The 18,749-nt window shown below is 39.9% G+C and overlaps 1 protein-coding gene across 3 annotated transcripts; it reads left to right on the forward strand.

Moving 5' to 3' along the window:
* Window positions 1-702: 702 nt before the first annotated feature.
* LOC122768096 (macrophage-stimulating protein receptor-like) lies at window positions 703-18,256 on the forward strand. 3 transcript variants are annotated; one of them, XM_044023792.1, is made up of 21 exons: window positions 705-900; window positions 4,286-5,575; window positions 6,709-6,885; window positions 6,964-7,086; window positions 8,327-8,497; window positions 8,590-8,750; window positions 9,752-9,887; window positions 9,990-10,126; window positions 10,342-10,521; window positions 10,647-10,761; window positions 10,848-11,066; window positions 11,149-11,295; window positions 12,991-13,144; window positions 13,244-13,333; window positions 13,416-13,631; window positions 13,708-13,788; window positions 15,165-15,346; window positions 15,483-15,592; window positions 15,667-15,832; window positions 16,248-16,384; window positions 16,947-18,256. In XM_044023792.1, the coding sequence occupies exons 2-21, from the start codon at window positions 4,370-4,372 to the stop codon at window positions 17,176-17,178; spliced, it is 4,140 nt and encodes a 1,379-aa protein (XP_043879727.1). In that variant the 5' UTR covers window positions 705-900; window positions 4,286-4,369; the 3' UTR covers window positions 17,179-18,256. The 3 variants fall into 3 exon arrangements, with proteins under 3 accessions (XP_043879729.1, XP_043879727.1, XP_043879728.1); XM_044023793.1 differs by having other exon boundaries at window positions 10,662-10,761; XM_044023794.1 differs by lacking the exons at window positions 15,667-15,832; window positions 16,248-16,384; window positions 16,947-18,256 and having other exon boundaries at window positions 703-900; window positions 15,165-15,367; window positions 15,483-15,550.
* Window positions 18,257-18,749: the final 493 nt, after the last annotated feature.

Here is an 18,749-nt window from a genome sequence, read left to right on the forward strand (position 1 = left end):
CACTTTAAGTTAAGTTTTACTGTTTTACAGTGATTTTACCAAATCACTGTATTGTTCTTCATTAAAAAAGCACACACACACATATGATAAAAAAAACACCTGCATATTTAAGCAAAACATACATATAATACATTTTTACTAATGTTTTATTTAACACATTTTTTCACAATGATAAAATATACTTGTTTTGACGTGTAATTTACCGCAGAGAAGTTAGTTTCAGGTTGGATATTGCGCAATAATATACAAGAGGTTAAATACTAATGAAAATTGTGTATTTTATTCCACTTCAAAGATGAACAGTGATTACTTCGCCGAAACTACACAGTACTTCATACTACTTGAATTGCAGGAGGTACTCTATCCAATAAAACTGAAATCATAAAATACTACTAATAATTATTTTTTAAAAATTATTCCTCCCATATTATTTAAATATATATATTTTTGCAACAAGGTGGATACCGAAGAAAAATTAATTAATGTAAAGGTAAGGAAATATGAGTATTAATAAATATATGCAAAGAAATGCAGTCAATATAAAAACAAGATGAACGACTGTAGCTCGACTATGTACAGTACACATTTGACATGTAATCACAATGATAAGATAAACAGCGCTTCATTTTGAAAACCGGAAAATAGACTGCGTGGTTTGAGTGGAGATGACGTAAAGTGGAGAATTTCGGCGCACTTTACTTTTAGAAGCGGCGGATTTGACTGACGGACTGACTGACTGAAGTCACACGGACCGACTGACGGACTGACTGACGGACTGACCGCAGCGTGAGAGCGCGCAGGAACGCGCCAGGATCAGACTGACGCTGGAAACAGAGATTACTCCCTCTTGCGCATTTTTACAGGCACGTGTTTAATTTCCCTGAAGTGCACACCGTTTAGGTAAGTTAGATAAAACACACACACACACACACACACACACAGTGATTCTGTCATATGGGAATCAAGTGTATTGCGCTCTTATATACCACCGATAATTGTATGGTGTTAGTATTAAAGTGACAATCTAGTGTTTGGTTTAATAAGGCAGTAGTTAATGATGTGTAGTATGCTACTGAGGAATGTCTTAGGCCAGTTTAAACAGAGTGCTTTAGTGACCTGTTGTATTTATTACTAGTTTACATTGTTGTCAGTACATGAATATTCCAAAGCTCAGTGAACAACTGCACAGGTTAGGTGTAGCTGTTGGGGTGAAACACATGCAGGTCATTGCATTTTATAACAACAGGAGCATGAACATGGACATACGATTTAAAAAGCCACAAAAACACATGGTTGATCGTTGGGATTAAAGGGAGGGAAACTCCTTTTACTTCAAAGTGTCTGAGAGCAAGGCACTTGTTGTTGGGGTCACTTTTCAGATGTCTTGTTGAAAAATGAGGGAGGTGAATACATGTTAATGGAAACTTTAAACAAATACTAGCATCAGGTTTGGTGTCTTTTATTTCAAAACTGCACGTGAATTGTCTGTTGATCCTGTAAATAACACAATATCACAAACTCGTCGTCACAACCTCGACATTACTATGTGTGTCCATGTCCTGTTGCCTTAACCCCAGTTTCACACTGAAGTACAAATGTTAAAATGTAACACATCTATGAATTATTGATGCACAGACACCAGACTCTTGACACTAAACCTTTCCACATGACCATAGACCATTATACATTCATCACTGCTGAAAGAGTGTTTTTCTCTCTGCTTTGTTTAATAGCAGAGAGATGAGATGAGTTGAACATCTCAAGTCAGAGTTGAGATGTTCTACAGTGAGCTGAAAAGCAGAAAGAGACTGATGTCGTTGTGTGTTCATCAGTCCATGCACATCTTTCCCCTTGAACAACACGTAGTGGTTGTGACAGGAATGCAAAGTAGAGAGGCCAAGGTGTTCAATGCAGCTTCACTGTGATGTGTGTAGTTAATGATCTGCCAAACACACACAGAGCTCAGAGACTTTCAATGTCATGCTTGTTGCTCAAAAACTGACCAGAATAAGTGACAACATGTGTCTTTTTATTGATACATATTTTCCAGTGCGTTGTTGTATGAACAAACATCACTTATTTTGGCACATTAGCCTGTTCAAACATGGACAGACAGCAGGTCCAGGCACTGCCCACATGTTGAGCCTCCTCTTTGATGAAGCTTTTATCTTTATGACCTGTAGCAAAACATAATATCTTCATATGTGTTTTCAATGTTGACGATAACAAGCAGTTATTTAAAAAATGTGTTTTCATTGTATGAGGTGTTACTGATTAATTGTTGCATCAATGGACCCAAAACAACCTTAAGCAAATGGGTCATTTAAATACTTGATAATGTTAATTTGCGTATAACAATAATTCTTGATATTATCATAGATGATATGTATTGCCCACCTGTCATTTATCAACAGCTCAATCAAGATGATGATGATGTTAGTCACATGACATTTATGATTCAGCTGTGAAATTAACTTAAAAATAAAAAGAAAAGAATAAAGCATATTATGGTTACAGTTTACATTATGTTTGGACATCTTTAAATAGAGTTCATTAGAACTCTATTTAAATTACATATTATTAATATGTAGCACAAAATTCCAAAAACTCACTCTCACACAAGCACACCAGGGCCAATGTTTACTGAAGAGGCACCAGCTTACATGAGGACAAAATAAGTTTGAATGAATAAATAAGGATATTAGAATTAATTGAATATTACCCCCTCACCGAGCCACACGCCACCGGCCCTCACCGCCGTTACCACCTCCCCCAATAATCCACAAACGTCACAGTTTTCTTAACTTTATGAAGTTTTAATAATAGTTACGTTACATATGTCCGAGCAATTCACGACACACGTAAGTGTAGTGGGCGTGTCTGTGGGCGTAACCACGTGTAACGTTACAGCAACTCTCCTGCAGCATTATCAGATCTTGATCACATGTTCAAGTCTTGGGATATATACATATGTACTAGAAATGCACTGAAAATTCAGCCACTAAAACTTATCAACCTAAAATGGCCACAAAAGGCATTTAAGGTTTTTGGCCAAAAGACTTTTAAAACCGAAACAGGGTGTTGTGATGACGAATGCCAGCAAGATCAGTTTGGAACACCAAAAAAACACTTCCAACAAGATGTGAGTACACGGTGGAACTGCATCTATTAAATGCTGGAAAGTGAAACTTTTTCAGATTATGAACTCTGCACTCTGTCACGTCTGCACTCGATCCTCGTCATAAAGATCATTAACTGGGACGTGAAAAGCAGCGCGTCGAGAAATGATCCAGGCCGGATACAGAGAAGCACACAGAAAAACAGGCTCGTCTGTCTAAATCCAGACATGCACCCTCGTTGTCTGATAGGTTCCATGAGATCCTCCTGAATATTTTCATAGATACTTAAGGGATTTACTCTTTGAAGCATGAATATTAATCTATACAATTGCAATGCCACAGCCATAACAACAAATTAGATTAAAAAAAAAATGATACAGAATTCCGATTTCAGTTTCAGCCAACAATTTTAATTTCGGTGCATCCCTTATATATATGTATATCTCTCTATATATATATAGAGATATATACAAATATATATATATATGTATATTTGTATGGAAAGTACTAAGTAAAGACTGATTGAGTGATAGCTACTACTTTTTTCCTATTTTGCTCACTTTGAATCATTTTCCTGTGATTTCAGTCAGAAGTTCAGGTGACGACATTATGTAAAAAAAAATAATGTCAAATGTAAATTCTAAATCTAAATGTTGAATCCCTGCCTAAATGCTTCATAAAAATGTTAAAGATATGTCTAACTGTTTAATCTAAATGGTAAATGTTTAAGCTTAATCAGTCACTCAGTGTAAAGCTATATTCAGAGAAGCCTCAGCTCACACAACCATGTCCGTAGCACCTTCTATATATTCAGAGGGAATTGTACACTTCGTACTAACGTAGGAAGACATGGTCAGGTGAATGTTGTGCTTCAGTATTGTTTCATATGTAAGGCAGACTGAACACTTGTGTGCTCATGAATGACTACATGAGTCACCTGCTTAGATCACCATGGGAAATGCTGCAGACTGGAGAGTCTCACTGATTCCTGCTCCAAGGTGAACACCAAGAATGCAATGAAGAATCTTGAATGAGTTGAGACCAAACACAACTAAGTGTCTTATATCATAAGGAATGTTTATGTCCATACTGTGTCTTCAGTCCTCTGTGTTGAACATGGTAATTCTATGACACGCTCTAATATCTCCTTGTTTGTGTGACGTCAGGCATCAGTGGCTGCTATTTAAGATGCTTTGGTCCTGACATCGGACGTGGAGGTAACCCCACGTTGTCCACACCCCAGAGTGGAGATGGTACACTGTACCGTGCTGTGGGGGACATGTGCATGGCTCCCGACTGTGTTGACCATGGCTGTGGCCAGCTGTCCCTCACTGGCCCTGAGTCCTGTCAACTATTCTGTGGTTTACACCATGCCCTTCTTCCAGGCCCAAGGCCACATCCAGAACATTGTCAACAACTCATATTACCAGGAGGTGTATGTAGCATCTAAGAACGTGATAGAAGCTGTGAACAGAAGCTTGGAGAAGGTGTGGGAGCTGCGCACTGGGCCAGTTGGAAGCCCGCAGTGTCAGATATGTCATTTATGTGACATTGACAAGGACCCTAAATTCCTGGAGGACACAAACAATCAGATATTGTTGTTGGATACACTATTTATGTATTTATATTCATGTGGAAGCTCTCAGTATGGCGTATGCTACTTCCACCAACTTAACCCAAACAAAGAGCCGCCTTCTCTTTCTAAGTGTTTGTTCCGGAGGGATTCAAACTCTGCTGCCTACTGTCCTGACTGTGTGGCCAGTCCTCTTGGAACTAAAGTCACCATGGTTGAAGAAGGTCAAACTGTCTACTTCTTTGTTGCAACGACTGTAAATGACAGTGTTACCCAGCGTTACGGCAGGAAGTCTCTGTCGGTCCGTCGGCCGCTGGCCACTGAAGACGGTTTCTACAGTGACGTGCGAGGCCTCACGGTCCTTCCTGGTCTTCGGAGAACGTACCATATTAAATACATCTACAGCTTTTTCACGCAGGAGTTCGTCTACTTCCTTTCTGTCCAAAGAGAGAGCCCTGATCAGGACTCGTCTCCATTCCAGACTCGCCTGGGCCGTCTCCCTCGGAATGAATGGGAGATGAAGAGGTATCGCGAGGTGATCCTGGAGTGTCGCTTTGAACCGAAGCGTCGCAGGAGAAATGTGGCCAGTGAGCCTTATAAGGACGTTGTGTACAACGTGATCCAGGCTGCTCATTTTGGAAAAGCAGGCCGGGAGCTGGCAGAGGAGTTAGGTGCAGAGGAAGAGGACGAGATCCTTTACGGGGTTTTTGCAGTGACTGGTGACAGTGGGGTCACAGAGCATGACTCAGCACTGTGCGCCTTCCCAATGGACAATGTGAACAAAGCAATCGTGGATGGGGTCGATGACTGCTGTGAATCTGGACCAGAGCAGCTCTCCAGAGGACTCTGCCATTTCCAGTCCTGTGAGAGCTGTCCACATGAGGTGAGCTCTTCAGTCCACAAACATACACATGTCCCATTTTATTATATGTATATATATATATATATATATATGTACATTATATAACACAGATTCCAGTTTTAGTGTCTGACAGACAAACAAAGTGCGACAGACACTAATTGCCAGATAAACATCAAAGTTGAGGTCTTTATATAAAAAATGTAATCATGATTTCTACTGCGTGATGTTTTAAAAACATTGGTTTAGCTTTTTTATCTTTCTTTCAAAAACACTACAGTTGAAAAACAGTGAGGTCACAGTTCAGAATGTTTCAGAATGTGTGTGATTGAATTCATAGATGAATCTACAAGTGTGATTTTGTCATTATATGAAACTGAGCTAAATGTTTATTTAGATTTAAGTTGTTACATTCACAGCTTTACAAATAAGGTTTAGAAAAGTTTTGGATATTCTTTTCCCTGTTTTTATTCAGAGAAATCGTTCTGCTTGGACCTGTGAACTCTGCAGTGTTGACTTGGTTGTAATTTTCCAGCAAATCTTAAATTTCTCAGCAAAAAGATAAAAAATCCTCCACATGTGCTGCAACATTCACATACTGTCTGTGCGTCAGTCATGCTCTTATTGTATTGAGACACTGGAGGTTCATGAATTAGATTTCCTGCTGACACTTTTATATTTTATGAAAACAAGTAAGAACTGTTTTATATTTTGTATCCATGACCTTAGATAGATAATAATAATAATAATAACAATAAATAAACCAATGATCCATTGTCAATCTTTCTGTTAGTGATTAAGCATGATTTTCTATCAGAGCCTCTTATTAGAGTAACATAGTCCCTGTGTGCTTCTGGTGGTTACTATGGTGACCAGTGCAGCTGAGGAAACAGCTGGCATGTGTAATTATTACTTTATGATCAGAGAGTGGTTGAACAATCATTGAAGCTTCTTTATTCATCTAAAAATAGAACAAAAAGCAACATCTACACATGGAGTTATGATTGTATCATAAACAAGATCTGCTGTAAAAACAGTTCATGCTCAGACAAGTTTGGATGTGAAAATGAGATGTGCCAAACTCATACATGTGCTATGTTAATATGTGTATTACTCTAACTTCCTTTCATTGTCCTCTGCTCTGCTTTGGCTACTAGAGCATGGAGAACAATGCCACATGCAGAGACCATCCCACCATGGTGTCGAAGCCCTACTACAGAGTCGACCTCTTCAACAGACAGATGACAGATGTGCTGCTCACCTCTCTGCTGGTCACGACGATAGAGAACAAGACTGTGGCACATATTGGCACTTCAACTGGACGCCTGCTACAAGTAACGAGCGAGCTGTGAACATTTATCATTGTTTGATGTGTGGTATATAATGATCATGTGACGTGTCTGTGTTGGCAGCTGGTGTTGACCAGATCCAGTCCTATTATTTTTGCCAATTATTCTTTGGAGGAGAACCAGAGAGTCTCATCCATCGCTGCTGTTTACTCCTCTGAGTATCTTCTGTTTGTGGTTGGAGATAAGGTACAGCAACAATCACAGATGCATTAATCAACTGTCATATTTCTGAAGACGACTGGCTCCATGAGTGCAAACCAGTTTCTTGGTCCCCTTGTGTGATAGAGACTGAGACACAAGAAGTAAATAAACCTATTCCTGAACATCATCAGGCTACAGTCAAATGTTTTTCATTATTTTTAAATATGGGGTCAGATAACTGTCAAAAAGATGTGACCATACTCGGTTGTGATTTATTCAACATGATTATGAATTGACAACCATGGGATTGCGATTCAAAAAGTTATCACTTTAAAAAAAACAATGCAAACCCACAGTTATGAATACAGATCCACAAATGTGAATTCATGAATCTGCAGCTGTCACATAACTGTCACATGGCCCCCCCACTGTGCATGTGTTCTCAGCTAGCACTGAGCTAACACTGAGCTAGCGCCAAGATGAACGAGGAAGAATTACCAAATGAGTAAAATAACAAGTTTCAGGTTAGAAAGTCGCTGCTCTCTCTTTTTTCTCTCCACTGATGCCTAGTGTTTGCTCATTGTGTGAACTGTTGTGTTTCTCTGCTCTCCTTGATGTTGTCTATGTACAGAGCCTTGAGATCATGTATGTTATGATTTGGCGCTATACAATTAAAATTGAATTGAAATTGAATTGAATTGAAAAACCGAGGAGACGACATTTTCTCAGAACCCTAAATGTGGGATTTCTCGGTCCTGCGAGCACTCGCTTGAGTGCCGGTGCTGGACAGGCACGACAGCAGCAGGATCGTATTTAATAGTTTATAAGTGGTTGTTGGCGGTGATGAGTCACTGCGGTCTGTAAAGTCGCTAAAAATTCACACGAAAACAGCACGGAACGAGACATCATCTCCATTTCTGTTTTTAGATCTAATGTTTACAACGTCGTCTTCTCTGTTTTTGGTAGCAGGACCAAAGTTTAACTTCAAACAAAACTTAAAATAAAAGTAAAATGATTTGACGCTGTCCATGTGGCCTGTTATAAAATGTATGTCGTATACGAACAGAGAAGGGAATCCTTTTAGCATTGGATGAGCTGCATATTTCTAGTTTGAGACTTTTATGTATACCTGAAATGTTCCTGATAGTCAGTAATGACAAACGTCATATGGCAAGAAATCCATTGATGAAAATACACCAGATTCATCTTTTCTCCAATATGCTGTAAATGAATAACCTCATTAATCTGAGTGAGCATGTGACCAGAAAGCTTATCTGTGTTTCAGATGATTCAGGTGCCACAGAGAGGACCAGGCTGCCAACACTTCCTGACCTGTGCCATGTGTCTAACAGCTCCTAAGTTCATGGGCTGTGGCTGGTGCTCTGGCACCTGCTCCTGGGAGAGTGAATGTCATAGTCGCTGGAGGAACGAGTCCTGTCCTCCTGGAATTGCTGGGGTAAGGTGTTTTCTGTCATCCAGTCTGCAAACATCCCTTAGTTAAGTGAAATCAGGTGGCCCTTATCTTATTATTCTGCCTTATTGCTGCAGTTCTTCCCACGGACTGCTCCTCCTGACGGTCAAACAGAGCTCACAGTGTGTGGATGGGAGTTCCAGTCGCCTTTAAGACCCACCATCACCTCCAGGACACACCTGGTGCGACTGGGACAGACCGTGTGTACTGTGCAGCCGGTCAAAAGCAACAACACACAGTGAGTCACAATGACACAATGACACAATGACAGGCCATGCAACCAAAACATAAACTACACACATACACAACTCATTTTCAGTTGTGGCTAAACTGACTGTGATGAGTGAAACCAGTATTTCTTGATATTTGATGGCACAACATGATCATTTTGATACATTTATTACATAATGCAGCTTTAATTACACACTGTTTACTTTGTATGCAGCATTGTTAATGCAACTTATTTGATAATGTTGATGAGTTAATGTATGACATTTCTCATCTTCATTCTTAAAATAAAGTTTACATTTAGTACATATAAACTGCATTTTAGTTTAGCCTGCTAACTCACTCAATAACAATGCAGCATGCTCCGGAAAGGAATGTGGTGTTATGGACCTTTTATAACATTAATAGCTATAAGATATATGAATATATATATAATAGATATAATAATATATAAAGAAACAAATTAAAGTATGCAGTGATCATGTCATTCCCGGTGTGAGAAGCTGTGAAAAAGGTTTTTTAAGCAATATGTTATTGTTTGTACATCACTGGAATATTTTCATGAGTTGTTGATCTGTGACAATCTTGGATATAATAACTTTGAGTGGCTCAAGTTTTAAGTTCCCCACAAAAACAAAGTGCAGCATATTAACATATATTGAATATCTTAATGTATTATTATTATTATTATACTACAATACATTCCCCGTGTGTGTGTGACCAAACATCTTCCTAGAGTTGTTTTTTCTTTTTTTTTGCTTTCCTGTCTCTGTGTGTCCACATTTGAATCCTCCAATAATAATAATAATGGAATGTGATGAAGGCTCATGGGAATTTAGTCAAATATGTTTGAGAGCAGATGTGTTTCTTCAAGTCTTCATTTGATGACGATATGTTACCTTTGTACCATGCTGCTGTGTAATGTTTCATACTTTTAATCCAAACTGACATGAAATGGTTGTTGCACTAACTCTATGCTCACATGTGTTGTGTTTTTGTGATGTTCTCCAGCTTGGTGTGTAAGATTCGCTCTGGGGCCACTGAACTGTCCAAACCAGTCAAAATTACTGTGGAAGTGAATGAGGGCAAGATGGAGGGACGCTACTTCATTGAAGGGAAAGCGGATATGCCAGGGTTCAAATTTGTGGTAAACTTAGCTTTATATTTGTATTTCAAACTAAAGATTTGGTTGTTTTGATTCGCTTAATTTGCTTATTTCTTTTTTTAATCAAAAATGTTGTTGCTTCAGATTCCAAACATCACAGAAATCCAACCCAACTATGGGCCTCGTGTCGGGGGCACACTCATCACAGTGACTGGGCCTCACTTGAATGCTGGGAAGAGCAGAAAAGTCACTCTCAACGACATGCCCTGTCCAATCAAGAGGTCTGAAAATGCAATTTTTCTATAAATATCTTTGCTTTTTTGGAAAACTGTTGTTGTGTAGCTTTGTGCCACTCCCCCTTGTTGCTGGGGGAGGAGTTAGCATCTTTATGGACTTAACTTACTGAACAAACAAACATGTTCCAACGCATGTAGGAGAATTATGTCAGTCTGGTTTGTCAGACCTGGACTTAGCTACAGTTATTGTTTCTCTACAGAGTCACAAAGCCCAAAGGAAATGTGTCGTCCATCATCTGTCAGTCCCAGCCCATCTCAGAGGTGAGGGACGTCCCTCTGAGTGTCTTCATTGACAAGTCTCCTGTCCTCACCACAAAGGTGTTTTACTACAAAGAAAATCCGAAGATTACAGCTGTGATGCCTGACTGCAGCTTTGAGAGGTAGACCAGTGACTGACACTGACAGTAACATTATTATCATTTTAGTTTTTTAAATGAATATAATCTGATTTTCATGAAAAGAATGTGGTTCCTGAGCCACAGTGACGATGTAATATCTCTCACATGTGTCTCAACTGTAGAGGATCAAAGATTGTGATTGAAGGGCAGAACCTGGATTCTGTGTATCGCACCATCATCCGCTTTAAGCCCAATGAGAGCCACCTGAAGCCTGTGACCAGGGTACATTTGTTCTGTCATGTACAGTAGAATATAGTCGTAGTGCTTAATAGTTGAAGCTGATCATTATTTATTGTTATTATTTTTAGGAATGCATAGGAAAGTCCTTCCCTACAAGGATGGAGTGTGTCACCCCAGTGTTCCCCAGGGATGAGACAGAGAAGGGGGAGCTTTCTTTTGACATGGATGGTGCAGTGGCTTTGTGGAACAAAGAGTTCTCCTATCACCCATACGGCAAGCCCATCCCATTTGAAACAGAGGGGCGTGTTCTTAGTTTGTACCCTGGCTTTGATGAAGTGTCACTGCATGTAAGACTTGACTCGAATGCCATTTGTTTTTGAATGAATGAAAAATTAATGATATGACGTGATTCGACACCTCTGTCCACAGCACCAGAAGCTCAACCTGGTGAGCTCCTGCATGGCCATCATCATGACAGTGGCAGGTGTCGACTGTGATGCTAAAGTCCTGGATAATGAGATTACATGCAGGATTCCTAAAAACATGACCATCCCCAGAGAGGGGCTTCCAGTCAAGGTTTGTCAGGCTTGTAATGAGCACAACATTCTACAAATGCACTTTAAATGATCCCCGAGTTTGGCCACTGACCACTGCCTTTACATAGACAACTAATCTGTCAAGCAGCTTATAATTCATAGGTCTCATCATATTAAAACTCATGATATATAAAGCAAAAGCTAATGGCACCAGCAGCTTTGTGGTTTTTAAGATCACTGGTATTTGGACTGGAATGATGTCACTTCACGTTGGTCTTATACTGTTTATCAGTGAGTTTGACCCACACATACTCATGTCATAAATCTGGTGTTCACAGCAGATATGTGTCGACATGAAATGTTCAAGTGTAAGATTAGTTCACACTTAATAGTTGACTTGTCACTCACACAATCATGATACCTTTGTTAAAACAACAAATGTAATGTAACGATGTAAAGGGCCGCAGCTAATCATCATTTTCATTTAATCTGTTGGTGAAGTGATTAGTTGTTTATCTATAAAATGTTGAAAAATGTTGTGTTGATCAGTGTTTGCCAAACTTTTAAAGGGGACATATTATGCAAAATCAACTTTTTAACCATTTCAATACTTATATTTGGGACTCTGGAGGCCCTACCAGTCGCCAAAGTGTGGAAAAAGAATACTCAGTCATGTTTTCGTGGTCCCCCTTAGTGTAAGTATAGGCGATAAAACGCTCCATGTTGAATTCCCTGCGCTTATGACGGCAGCATGCGCATTTCACATTTTCATTTTCATTTTCACTTGGAGAGCTCCACCTTAGCTCCACCTTGTCCCTGCGAGAGTGCAGGCGAGGGATGAAGAGCGGTATTATGTCAACGCGGAGGGACAAGTGTGCTGTTGGTGGCTGCACAGTGGAGCACAGTGTTTTACAGAGGATTTTATATATGAAGCTAATGTGCCGGATAAAGTCAGCAATCGTGTGTTCGTGTGTACAGCAGCTGTTTATGCAGTGATCAGCTGGCCGCACTCTGATGTGAAGTGGTGCGAACACACCAACACACGTTCATCTGGTACATTAGCTTCATATATAAAATCCTCTGAGGCTGGAAGTTTGTGTATTTTTATGTGTGTATATATATATATATATATATATATATATATATATATATATATATATATATATATACATATAATTCGCGGTGAAATGCGCATGCTGCCGTCATAAGCGGCGTGGAGTGTTTTATCGCCTATACTTACACTAAGGGGGACCACGAAAAAAGGAGTATTCTTTTTCCACACTTTGGCGACTGGTAGGGCCTCCAGAGTCCCAAATATAAGTATTAAAATGGTTAAAAAGTTGATTTTGCATAATATGTCCCCTTTAAAGTAAATGAAGACAGACAAAGGAATAGTTGAGTTATAAGCGACTGACTCATTGTCATTAAACTAAATACTAAACTAACTGTTATTCATTTGACATCAGGTAGCAATGTAGCAAGGGAAACTGGCAGACTGTTTACTTTAGAGCGCCTTTTTCATTTGTTCATTAAATGTTGTTCATCATGTTGCAAGGAAGGACGACGATATATCACCAGAATATTTGATCCTAAACATGTCGTAACATAATATGATGTTCATCGAAGTAATGTATGTTTTTCCTTGTGTCGCTGCATGCATGTGCACAACCACAATAACTATCACTTATCTTAAATCAGTCTTAAATGTCTTAAATGTGATGATTCTGTTTTCAAGATCTCCATCAATGGCCAAGTCCACAATGTTGGTACAGTGGTGAGAGTGAGTAACCACTACATGGTGGGGATTATTCTGGGGATCCTGGCGGCTCTGGTTGCTGGAGCAGTGCTGGCTTTCATTGTAATGAAACACCTGAGGAAGAAGAAGAAAGGTGCTATCTCTCTCTCTCTCTGTTATTTGGACATGGAATGAATTATGATATATATACACATATGTATGTACTGTATATCTAATCTAAAATGTTTTCCAGCCTCCATGGTAGAGACCCGTTTGTCCCACAGTGCCAACCGCTCTGGACTAAATAATGTGGATGTGTCTCCTGCTGGTGACTACAGGAGAGGTGAGTAAGAACAGATCATCATACACTGTCCTGCTTCAGGTGCTTTGACAAATGCTGAACTTTTTCCTCTGGACTTTTTTAGTATCCCTGAGTCCTTCCTACTCTGTGGGCAGTGGTCAGATGGTGTTCCCCAGGCCTGCATATGCTGCAGGCAGCATAGATGCTACGGTCATTCCCCTCGTACCTCCAGAAAAAATATCCATCTCAAGTTTTAGACCAGAGCTGCTGGAGGAGGTGAAGGATGTTCTTATTCCTGCGGAGATGCTTATTGTGCAGCATCATCGCATCATAGGGAAAGGTGAGAAAAAAACCTGACATTGCATCTGGTGAAAGTTGGACTTGCAGACGAGTGACCACAGACTTGTTTGTTGCAGGTCATTTTGGCACCGTGTATCACGGCTACTTCACGGACCAGAGCAACAGAGACATCCACTGTGCTGTCAAGTCTCTCAACAGTGAGTAATAACTGTGCTGAACCTTTAAGTAGGGTTGTAGTCAAGACCACCTAAACCGAGACCAAGACTTTGAGGGGTCGAGACCGAGACTAGACCAAGACTTTGAGGGGAGACCGAGACTAGACCAAGACTTTGAGGGGTCGAGACAGACTAGACCAAGACTTGAGGGTCCAGACCGAGACTAGACCAAGACTTGGAGGGGTCCAGACCGAGACTAGACCAAGACTTGGAGGGGTCCAGACCCAGACTAGACCAAGACTTGAGGTCCAGACTAGACCAAGACTAGGTCCAGACCGAGACTAGACCAAGACTTCGAGGGGTCGAGACCGAGACTAGACCAAGACTTCGAGGGGTCGAGACTGAGACTTGACCAAGACTGAGGCAGTAAAAGTCGGACGTGGTCCCAGCCATCTCCGTTAGCGTCGCTTTGCAGAATTTACACGTTGCACTGTGTTTTCTTTTGGAGGTATTTATGCACAAAAAGTCTTTGTGGTTCAGGTAACCACTTTTTATTCTAGATGAGTCGGCTGACATCTTCTCCTGTCACTCACATGCACTTTTGTGGGGGGCGTGTGAAAGGGGGCAGGAGGGGTGACAGCTGTTAACGGTGACAACAATTTCAAATGATAAATGAGTCAAGTTATTGGTTTTACCCAAATCAATACGATTTACGCAAAATCACAGTAATGATATTAACAAGTTCATCCAAACATGCACAGGCAATTTACTGATATCCCCACAGTTGTGGTCTTGACCGGTCTTGAAATAAAATCCCGAGTCCGCTTTGTCCAAGACGAGACCGAGACCTTCAAAAAGTCCGATCTCAAGTACTACAACACTACTTTCAAGTAATTTATCTTAACAACGATCCATCATAGTTATGTTACTGTTATACTGACTGGAGATATAGTCAACGATCACGCTAGCATTTCCACAATGTCAGCATTTTTCCTACTTTGTTGCTTGTGATCCACTTTACGGCACACAGCTGAGATCGTGGCAGAGCCAACAAACCAAAGCAGATACTTTCAGAGGCTGAGAAAGAAAGTGTGATCGAGCGAGAGACGAAACAAGAGTTAATCTTTATTTTAGGTGAAAAAAAAGGAATGCAACTGCGTGAGATAAGTAATAATATAAGTAATAATATAAGTAATAAAAACATGAAAAATTACTGTTTTCTGCAACATTGTGCTGATCCGAGTCGTGAATGGAGGAGGCGTGTAGTGTCTGAGCTGTGTTTACCACTATTATTCAATTCCACTTGGAAACTGCTTGTGAGTCCCAAATCTAAAATGTTGTCCTGTATTACTTTTTTAAAGTCTTTTTTTCCTTTAGATGAATCTTCATAGTTGAAGTGTGTGTGTGTGTGTCCACAGGAATTACAGATGTGGAGGAGGTGGAGCAGTTTCTGAAAGAAGGTATCATCATGAAGGGTTTCCACCACAGCAACGTGCTCTCTCTGCTGGGCATCCTGCTGCCACAGGAAGGGCTCCCTCTAGTGGTGCTGCCTTACATGAAGCACGGGGACCTGCGGCACTTTATCCGCTGCGAGAAGAGGGTGCAACAGCAACATTAAACAGTGGAAATTAATCATATATGGTTTATGCACAAATATGCAAAATATGTAACATTTGCAAGTGTTTTCATTTATTATTGTGTTTTTTCTTTCTCTTGTATCGTTGGGATTTGTTCAGAACCCTACTGTAAAGGATCTGATCGGCTTTGGGCTTCAAGTTGCAAAGGGGATGGAGTACTTGGCCCAGAAGAAGTTCGTACACAGAGATCTTGCAGCACGCAACTGCATGTGAGTCGCCCAGATCTGATTATTGTACAAAATGTTTTTACATCACATTACTCACTTGCTTTTTATGCCCTCAGGCTGGACGAGTCGTACACAGTGAAGGTGGCCGACTTTGGGATGGCCAGAGATGTATTTGATAAGGAGTATTACAGTGTTCAGGACCACAGGAAGGCTAAGCTACCTGTCAAATGGATGTCCATTGAGAGTCTGCAGACGCAGAAATTCACCTCAAAGTCAGATGTGGTGAGCAAACGAAGATCAGTCAACGTCAAGATCTTAAACATTTTAAATCAGTGTTTTCATCAAAACCTTCATTTTATACATTTTTTCATTACACTTTACAAAGTATACTGATATCAGCCCAAGCATCTACCGATTCTGACATCAGTTCAATAAAGTCATTTTATACTCGTAAGACTCGATGAACCACCAACGCATTTGAGCAGCTTCAAGACATTATTCTCCAACTGTTCCACTAAAGAAGAAATAAACCGCTAAAATGCTATTGCTGATCTGGTCTGTGCATAGTGAAGCATGTGTCAGACTAATACTGATATCCTTACAAAACATGGTACCAGTTCCATCCTCGCTGCACACTGTAAGCTCCAGGATGGTAAGTGAGGCCATGACTTGTAACCTTCACTTGTCTGTGATGCAGTGGTCCTTTGGTGTGCTGATGTGGGAGATGTTGACCAGAGGAGCGAGCCCCTACCCAGAGGTGGACCCTTATGACATCACACATTACTTACTGAAGGGCCGACGGCTGCCCCAGCCTCAGTACTGCCCTGACCCTCTGTGAGTCCCCATGTTCATATAGTAGAAATAATTGATTTGTTTGGATATAACAATTAATGTAATGCTAGTATTTAAATACAATTAAAAAAAACATGTTGTTACAAGGCAGAGGAGAAAGGGTAACAATACAACCAAGTAGTAAAAAAAACCCTTCAAATGTTACTCAGTAGTTTGAAAAGCATCAACTGTTCACAAGCAATGTCTGTGTCTTCATGCAGAATATTCAAGGGGAAGTTTAATATAACTGGGAATAATCTTTGATTCTCTGTTCGCTGATAGCACGACAATGGACGTTTAGCTGAGCATGTTTTGTTGTCTACTGTGAATCTCTGTCTGAAACAAGCTGAGTTTGTTTAGCTTGTTATAAACCTGACAAATGAACGTGTTATTTAATCTGTCCTAAAAGTTTAAAGTTTTTTTAAAATGATCAAATTTTTGTGAGACAATGTTAATTACCCGCTCGGCTGAAAATAATCCTGTCATAGATTATAAATCATATGCATGAAGAGCAGTGATATATAACAGTATATACACTTGTGTACCATATCATGATATTTTCCAGGTACAGCATCATGCTCCAGTGCTGGGACCCGGACTCAGAGCTGAGGCCCAGTTTCGCTACATTAGTGTCGTCCATCTCCACTATCTTGTCAGGACTGGAGGGGGAACACTACATCAGCCTCAACGTAACCTACGTCAACTTGGACCAGCCACGGCCGTACCCAGCCCTTACAGAGTCTGCTGATGAGTATGACTCAATAGATGTCTTAGACTCAGGCTCATTCTCCCCCTGATCCACTGATCCTCACATTTCTATCTAATTGGCATATAAAAAAAACTTCTCTGGGCCACAGCAACTTCGTTCACCGCAGCAAAGCTAAAGATGTACATGTTGAGTCTGCATGGAAGTGGTCGTCAGATTCTTTGAGGTGACTTTGATAACATTCAGCCATATTGGTAATGGAGGATTGTCTTATTTTCAGCAGTGCATTAAAAAAAACTGAATAAAAACGAAATGTTTTCAAGATCAGTTCATTTTTTTATGTTATATTTTATTAAAATATAAAAAAAATTTGCAGCACTAACTTAGTTTAGCCCAAGACATCATGACATGACAGAAAAAAAACAAAGCCGAATCCTGAATTGATCAACAGATTATCCAGATTAACAAAAGCAGGGTACAACTTTTCAAACACAATATTGTACAACTGGCAATAAAATGTCATGACTGAAACAGACATTTTACATTGATCTTATGGATTTCAAGTTTTGGTTAAAGCCGTGGTTCTCAAACTGGTACGCGTACCACCAGAGAAAGCTTGTGTACCATCCCGATTAAAAATACCGTTCGGCCCTAAACCCGTGTGTGAAGAATATTGGACGGCCTACAGCGCTGTTGTATTTTAATGTGCTGAAGTAGTAATGGTGTTACTTTGAGAGCTCAGTATTTCCTCGGTTGGTGTTTGATATAAAACGTTTGACAACAAATGAATTAAATTATTGAGAAGAGTCACTTAAATCACAGCTGTTGTGACATTTAGTGACAAAAAGCTTTATTTGAACTCTAACCCATGCACCAACTACACACTGTTACAGTAACACAGGTGATGTATATGATTATGTTTCCTTAATTCTTTTTCATCATATTGATTGTTCTGTATATACTGGATCATACATGGTTCTGAAATAAATATGACACAATGTCTTTAAAATAGTGAAATAAATGTAAATATTTGTTTGTTTTGTCACAAATAACTATGCTTGCTATAAATGTGTTAAAAGATGCATATTTGCAGTTGAATTCATATTTTATTTGACATACAGTGACACATTTTTGTAGCTCTTATATGAATAAACAGACCTCACTCTCCACTAGAGGTCGGTGTTGTTCTTTTCATCACCACTCACCTGAGGACATTGTTCTAATGAATATGAACTGTCCAAGGGTTAGAGTGACGAGAGGGGCGGGGCCTTCACTGGTTATAGTTCAGGTTAGAGGGAACACTTTGTTCAAAGCAGTGTCCTGAGAACCTGTGTGTCTATGCACTGATGAATGATGATTCATTAGACATAGCGGCCTCTCAGCAACTAATTACTGATTTGATTGTCACTGCCACAATATTTATATTCTTATTTTCTGCACATATCTCCCTCTCATACAAAAACTCATGTGAAGTGATGATTCTTTTTCACCTGGATCAAAAACACAGTTGTTTTTTTATGTTGTCTTTATCATTGTCATTGATCGTTTCTTGGTTCAAACAGAGAGTGGGGATCAGCTCATTCAAGATGGGTCAACATTCATGGATGGAACGATACAAATGTGTGACAGTTCACAACAACTTACATAAAACAATGCATCGAT

The sequence above is a fragment of the Solea senegalensis genome, linkage group LG4 (assembly GCF_019176455.1).
Source record: "Solea senegalensis isolate Sse05_10M linkage group LG4, IFAPA_SoseM_1, whole genome shotgun sequence".
In the NCBI taxonomy this organism is placed as follows: Eukaryota; Metazoa; Chordata; class Actinopteri; order Pleuronectiformes; family Soleidae; genus Solea; species Solea senegalensis.